General features: G+C 39.1%; 2 gene segments (V, D, J or C); both read left to right on the top strand.

The window, feature by feature from the left end:
- The first annotated feature begins 2,074 nt into the window (after positions 1 to 2,074).
- LOC116219579 lies at positions 2,075 to 2,701 on the top strand. The segment is given in 2 exon segments: positions 2,075 to 2,173; positions 2,328 to 2,701. Coding segments are annotated over 2 exon segments (414 nt in total).
- A 3,316-nt stretch (positions 2,702 to 6,017) lies between these two features.
- LOC105898389 lies at positions 6,018 to 6,751 on the top strand. The segment is given in 2 exon segments: positions 6,018 to 6,286; positions 6,379 to 6,751. Coding segments are annotated over 2 exon segments (375 nt in total).
- Positions 6,752 to 8,169: the final 1,418 nt, after the last annotated feature.

Raw genomic sequence — 8,169 nt, 5'->3', positions numbered from 1 at the left:
AAGAATAACCTTCAAAAATAATTTGATTTTAAATAACATATCAAGTCATACTAGTTGGGCTTCAATCTTCATTTAGCAGGTATGTTACTGGTCTTGCGTAGTACTTTGTGTACCTTTGATTTGATCAGATTTCCTCTATACATTTTAGGCTGCATCTCTGCAAATGCAATCACTTCAAACAGTGCTGTGTCCAAAACAGTGGAGGACTTTACCATAACCCTCTCCTGTAACTACTCCTCGGGTAACTACCTACAGTGGTATCGGCAGTATCCAAGATCGTAATCCCAGTTTCTCATGAGTGTGTATAGCTCTACTGAGGCTCAGATATCAAGCTCTGACCCTCGCCTGTCCGGGACACTGAACAAAGAGAAAACTCAAATCTTCCTGAACATCAACTCAGCTAAACTCTCAGACTCTGCAGTGTACTACTGTGCCATGGAGCCCACAGTGAAACAAACAGACTCACTGTCATACATCCTTTTTACTTGTACTGTAGAAATTACACTGTTTTTTGTTTGACTGTTTTTGTGGCACTGGTTTGTTGAAGTGAATAAATACCAACAAATAAAACTAGTTAAGAATCAGATTGAAATGATGGGGTTTTAATCTGGGATGCAGGTTAAAAATGATTAACACATTTTAGAATTCATATTTTCAGCAGGGTGGTTCTCTGAGTTTAAGATTGTCAATCATAATTTTCTCAGTTTCGCTTTTATGGATGAGGTGTGTGTTCTAATTCAGCATTAATAAAATAAATTACTCCAAATATCACTCTCGAAGAATCATGTTTAGATGTTTGTTCGTATAGATAAGCTGTCAGCCGAGGATACATAAACTCTTTTTAGGAAGCATCCGGTATAATTTTGCTGTTCCTCATTTCTCATATGTCTTCAACTTGTCCATTTATTTGTATTGCCCCATCATGGCCCACATGAAAACACACTGGCCTGGCTCTTGAGTGCAGTACTACTCTCCAACAGATGAGGGAGACCTTTCTGCATCAATTTAGGGAGTTGATGTTTTTACTCTTCATGTGCCTGCTATAGCCCTCAGAACTCAATGGCAGGTGTGCAGTGGCTGGCAGAGAAACTGGGGTCTTCAGGCAGTTCATGTTTTCTCTCAGAACCATTAATGCATAAATCATGATCAACTGTACAAGGATCTCATTCATATCTAACTGATATCAATTGAAGATTAAACATTTTCTCTAATCTTTAATGTTTTAATTAATTAATTCACAGTTAGCAGAGGCGAGGGGGAGTCTGTTGATCAGCCACAAGGAGATGTAATCAGTTCTGAGGGTGGAATGGTGACAATCAACTGTCAGTATGATACCACTGCAGTTCAAATCTACCTGTTTTGGTATAAGCAACAACCAAATGACGTCCCAAAATACATGTTGCAAAGATATCAATATGGAGACGAGATCAGTAGTTATGAGTTCAAGGAGAGATTTGATGCAACCCTTAACATTACCTCAAAAACTGTTCCTCTGACCATCCATGAACAAAAATGTAACAACTGACAAAATCTTCAACAACAAGAGACAAAATCTTCAATAATCTTTTCTCAACTTCTGTGTTCAATTTCACAGCATGATTTTCAGATTTGTAAAATATTAGGTGCATGCAAGTAAAACACACTTCTTACTACTAACCAATTAGTTTACACATGTCTTGCTGATTTTTAAATAAAGTTTAAATTACAAACTTCATGCCTTCACATTTAATACAGCTGGAAAAAAGCTCCCAGAAGTTGCAGTGTTAAGTTTTGCTCTTTATTATTAATTTAACAAATCTCAGTTAGTACAGTAAGCAAATATATGTGTAGGAATGGCAGTTCATAATTTTTTTTATTTCATATGAATTCATTTATTTGTTTGTTCATATTTATTTATTTATTATTTTAATAACAGATGGTAATTTCTGCATCTTTCATTTCATTTCATTTCATTCGCTGTGGATCATTTAAGAATGTCTTTCACTCATGATAGCATCATGTGACATTACTCCAGAGGAGGGGCTGGGTGAAGAATGTGTGAGGAAGTGTGTTGTGATCCAGAGACACAGAGGCTGAACTGAGGAGGTGTGAGTGCTCAGGGTTGATGTCAAACATCATCTGTCACAGGGGACGATGGCTCTCAGCTTTTTTCTGCTTCTGGCTTCTCTTATAGGTGAGTGGAAATCATAAACGTTTCCAAGTTTGAGATCTTCAAGTGCACCACAGCTGTTGAGTTAGACCTTTATAGTGATGTTGAAGTGGATCAATTCTTACGTGAGAGGTATTACTCTCAGACAAATACACATTGAAATTAATGTCTTCCACAGGTGGTCATTTTGCAGATGACATTAAACCAACTAAATCAGAAGAGATGGCATTGAAAGGAGAAAGTTTGACAGTGTCGTGTGACTACACTGTTTCAGCATTGAGTCTACTGTGGTATCGCCAGTATCCCAGATCAGCTCCAGAGTTTCTGGTGCTCACTGCCAACACTGCAGGAGATGATCTGAGATCAGATGTAGATCACCGAATGTCTGTGAGGGTGAATGAAGAGAAAACTCGAGTGTCTTTGCAGATCTCCTCTGTTCAAGTCTCTGACTCTGCACTGTACTACTGTGCCCTGAGGCCCACAGTGACACAAAACCACAGTCTGCTATACAAAAACATGACTGCACTGAGGGAAAGAAATGTCTGTACGTGACAATAAATCTACACCTACTGTCATTCACTGCAACAACCAGGACTCCTTAACTGCTTAGTATTTTGTTAGCCTATAAATACATTTTCTTTTCATCTCTTTGGAGATTATGTTTTGTGTGAGGGCCTTTGGGGTAAATGTGCTCAGATAATACAACTGCAGACATTTAAGAGGAGGAGTCATCTAGATGAGACATCACAGTGTGTATATTGTACATGAGGGACACTTTATGCTACAGCTGTCACACGTAGGATTTAGACCTTTACCTGTGATTGCTGCCTTTTCATACAACATTGTGACCATGCTCGTTCTACTGTTTCTTCTTTTAACAACCGCAGGTGGGTTTTGGGAGCAAACTTTAAAGTTTTGTGGGAAATACTTTTCAGGGGTAAAAAATTAATTATGGTATTATATCAAAGGTATGGAATGAAAGAATATAATAAAACCAAATAATAACAACTCTAACCTTACTTACAGGTGAGCTTACAAGATGGTGTCGATCCAGCCACCCAATAACTCATTGCTTCAGAGGGTAAACCGCTTCCCTCTCCTGCACATGCAGTGCTGCTGTGGACAATCTGCAGTGGTATCAGCACAATCTAGGATCTAATCCATTCATCATTCTCTTGTTGGAATCCACTGACTTCAAGGTGGAATGAACTCCTACTCAACTCTTCCTAAAGTGTAGAAAGACTATGATCTGGAGAGATCTCATCTGCTGAAGTGTCAGACTCTGACGTCTACTACTAGTGGCTGTTTTAGATGATTGTAATGATTGCACATGTCAACGTTGACAAGAAATAATTAAAGTCTCTTTTTTTAAGTAAAGAAAAAAATTATGATTTGTATAGAAATATTTAGCCAAAAAGGCAATGTCAGCTTGTTCATTTCTATCCATATTCAATTCAATTCAATTCAATTTTATTTATATAGCGCCATAACAATACAATTGTCTCTAGGCGCTTTACAGAGCCCAGAGCCTGAAACCCCCTTAGTGCAAGCACAATGGCAACACGGGCAAGACAAAACTCCCTGTTAGTCAGGAAGGAACCTTAAGCAGAACCACGGCACATAAGGGGGAACCCATCTGCTTGAGGTCGGCCGGGTGGAGATAGGAAGGGGGGGGGGGGGGGGTTTGTGTGGCAGAAGGGGAAGGGAAACAACAGGTGTTGTACATAGCCTGCATTTGGTAGATGTACATAATATATATACAGACATCCAGTGGTAAATACATGATACAGACAAGGCCAGTTTAGTGGATATACACTGTGCTGATAGGGTTACTATTACAGGGGTAAGGGGAGTAGGAACAGAGAAACATGTCGATGGTGGCAATTAGGGATGCACCGATACCACTTTTTTACAAACCGATACGAGTACCGATACCGATACTTCTTAGATTTGGTCTCCATGAAAGTGCAATTAATTTGGAGGCAGATTTTTTTTTATCCTCTGCAGATTATGTCAAGCCTATAGTACAAAATTAACAGAAGGCTATCCCAAGCCAAAAATAAACAGAGCTTTCTGGTTTTAACACACAAAAAAAGCCTTCAAACAGACAATATCATCACATGAGACAAAATGCAAATATAACCAGATAAAGGCAATTCAATTTGCTGCATAGTTAACAACAAAGTCTGCTTAACAAAAAGTGAACAGAACTATTACTGGATTAGCACAAGAGCACATTTCAGTTACAAAAGGATCAGAAGAATCTCCTGCTCAAGGACACAAACAATCACTTAACCTATGTGGCACAGTCTTTCTCTCTACCTCTCTCTCTGTGTGTGCGTGCGCGTTTTTTTCTTTTGCAAGACGTCAGTTAAGATTGGTTGCTTCGGTCTTGCGCCACTAGCATCAGTGCTGTGTACTTAGCACTATGGTGTGTCTTCAGATGTTTAATCAAATTGCTTGTGTTAAACAAAGTACTTTCCTTTCCGCCCCTCCACACCGTAGCAGTGCAGATCTTACACTGTGCCTTACTCCTGTCGTCGTCATTTATCTTAAAATGAGCCCAAAACGGCAGTGCGGTGGCGGTGGGTGCAATTGGTCGAGGGTTTCTGCAGGTAGACCGGGTGGAGAGACTACAGCAGCGTCCCATGGCGAAGATAGTCTAGATTAGGAGAGAAAGAAAAAGAACAGAGTGAGTGGGTTATTATAGGCATTAGCAATGTGATAAGAAAGGAGAGGGAGAGGGAGAGAAAGAGAGAGAGGCTGCCATATGACTTGAGGAATGATGTAATAAACCCTTTTGTCCCTAAAGTGTTATGTCTGTTGTGTCTGATGGGCTTCTGACAACTAACACAACTAACAACTCTTTAGTATTAGCACCTTCTCTTTTGAATTTCTTCTTTTGGGGCACTTAACACATTTAGAATGAATCCTCTAACGTACCTACTTACTGCACTGAAATTTAATTTGAGGACAAATTAATTGTATGTCTCTGCAATGTAAACAATTCACCACATGGTGGCAATACATGCCTAGTCTGTGACTGACTACTTTAGTACAGTATGTCTGATTTTACTTCATCTTTCAGTTTGAATAATATTCGGATTTCACTCCAGACGAAACTTCACCTCCAGCTCAGTTCCTCTGACCATTCAGAATCTGCAAGTGTCTGACTCTGCTGTGTACTACTGTGCTCTAAGGCCCACAGTGACAGGACTGTAATGCGCCAGCAGCGCCAGCGCCAGCTTAGGAAGTACAACCTGCATCAGGAGCTGCTGATCCTATTCTACACCGCAGTCATTGAGTCTATTCTTTGCACATCTATCTGGTTTTTTGTGTAATATGTGTAAGCACACTGAGAGCCACTGTACCAAGACAAATTCCTTGTTTGTGCAAACTTACTTGGCCAATAAAACCTGATTCTGATTCTGATACAACAAAATACAGCCCCTCAGTCCCCACCCCTTCTCTCAAACCAGTACTTATAATGCCCAGCTGTGAGAGGAGAAAAATCAGTGCTGCACACGTTCACTTCAATGTGTAGAAAGTGGGTAAAACCAAGTTGACTGACTTAATTATGCTTAGAGTCCATCAGTTTATTATATACATGCACCGTCTCTTTAATCAAGCAACAAAACTGAGGCAAAATCAAAAGCATCAATACAGTATAATATTGCACAATAACGCTAATATGAAATTGTGGACAATTTCAAGTGCATCTGTCAGCATTTAGTCCCCTATATCCAATGAGCAGAGTTGTTTTTTAGACCTTGCCTGCCTTGAAACATGACTTATTTCATCTATTCAGACCAATACCACTCTTAATTCAAGAGCTGGTAGCTGATGAAAAGACAATTTCTCTCATATGTTAAAAGAACATTTACTACAAACACTTAGAACACATGACATACAGACATAACCTTTCCAAATTATACTATGTGTAAATGTACCAGTCAGCTTCTCGCAGTCCTTTCTGTTTGGACAAGAGGGAGGAGCTAGAAAGAGAAGATCGTGATGCCTTCATGGTGCCTACCCATGGGTGTCTTGAAAGGACTGACATTCAAGTTGTGTAGACCTTGGATTTGCAGACCTCCACAATGATCTTCTTTCTGGGCATATTACTCATGGACCTTTCAGGTAAACACAAAGTCAAAATTAAATAATGAAGAAACAGTCATAAGAGAATAAAACAATATAGCATGTTTTAGCATGTTTTTTTCTCTGTGCAGGTAAAACCTCTGGGAATAAAATCACTCCAAACAGTGTTGAACTCAACACAGTGGAGGGAGATCATTTAACCCTCTCCTGTAACTACAGCTCTGGAGACTATCTACAGTGGTATCACCAGTATCCAAGATCAGCACCCCAGTTTCTCTTGTTCATCACTAATCCTGATAAGACAGAAAAATCAGATGTGGAACCACGATTCTCTGGGAGAATGAATAAGGAGAGAAATCAGATGTTTCTGGACATCTCCTCTGCTAAACTCTCAGACTCTGCTCTCTACTACTGTGCCCTGAGGCCCACAGTGAAGGAAACTGGCAAACTGTCTTACAAAAACTGACATGACGTGACATGAGATGACATACATCATACCTTACTCTCCTTCTAAAAACTCTGCACAGAGTGGTAACAACCAACAGAGATTAAACTAATTAAATTAATACATACATTTTTATTATAAAAATATCCATACATTATGATTCCAGAAATAGTCTTGTAAGAATGAATTACTTCAATCCCATCGTTGTAAAGTAACCTCTGCAAGAGCCAATGTCTACTAGTGAGTCATAAGAAATAATAGAAAAATAGTTTATATACTGTCAAAATGTATTTTATCGCACAAGACAAAATACAGAGCTGCCTTTGGACTGCAATACCACTGGACACCATGCTGGGGCGACACTATATGTTCAAAAGATGACGATGTCATCATCCTTCTTTCAGAGCTGAGAAACAGACATTAGAAAGCTCCAATCTCACAGCTCAGGCATCATACAGAGCAGTCATGACCCTCTGGACAAATCTCTTACACATTCTGATTGTTTATTCCTGCAGTAAGAAACATTTTCTCATCACATTCATATTATTGATTGATTGTTCTCATTTACATTTAGCTGATACTCAAAGCAACTTACAATACTTTCTAATCTGTGTAATTCTCATCTTGTAAAATGTGTCTGCCTCTTTTTGTTTTACAGTTGGCAGAGGGATGGAGGACTCTGTTGATCAGCCATCAAATGATGTAGTCGGTGTAGAGGGTGAAGTAGTGACACTCCACTGTACATATGATGTGACATCGTCATCTCAGTTCTATTTGTTTTGGTACAAATTTCAATTAAATGACGTCCCTCGATATATGCTGCAGAGATACACTTTCGGAGATGGGGACAATAGTGATGTATTCAAAGTAAGATTTAAAGCAGAACTCAACGCCACTGCTAAATCTGTTCCTCTGACAGTCATGGATCTGCAAGTGTCTGACTCTGCTGTGTACTACTGTGCTCTGAGGCCCACAGTGACTGTTGCAGACCACACCGTCATACAAAAACACACAGGGTATCCTTTATTCATATCTGTCACACCATACTCTCACACATAAGGTGATGTGATTTCAGTCATAAACTGATAAAGACTGAATAGAAATGGCTGTCATGTAAGATTCTAGCTATCAAATGCCTACATTCAATCCTAAATATGTTCATGTTTAAAGTCACTAAAGTATCAAATGAAAGTAACAACTGTAACAAAAGACTCCAGTCTGAATCCCTTTGTTGTTCTCTATTTGTGAGTTTCTCCTTGCTGCACTCAGAGTCACAAATGTGCCTCAGAAAGTAAGGTTGAGGTGGACATATTTAGCAAATGGTTTTGTCCAGAGTGACTTACAGAATATATGAACACAATGAACACAAATTAACAAAAACAGAAAGCATTATGCACTTGATGCACTTATACAATGATACATTAATGCTAACTTATAAATGTAGAACATTTTCTACAGTCCATGCAAGAATGGGCTC

The sequence above is a fragment of the Clupea harengus genome, chromosome 25, assembly GCF_900700415.2.
Source record: "Clupea harengus chromosome 25, Ch_v2.0.2, whole genome shotgun sequence".
Classification (NCBI taxonomy): domain Eukaryota; kingdom Metazoa; phylum Chordata; class Actinopteri; order Clupeiformes; family Clupeidae; genus Clupea; species Clupea harengus.
Note: the sequence above shows the minus strand (reverse complement) of the source record. Positions and strands in the feature narration are given on the sequence as shown.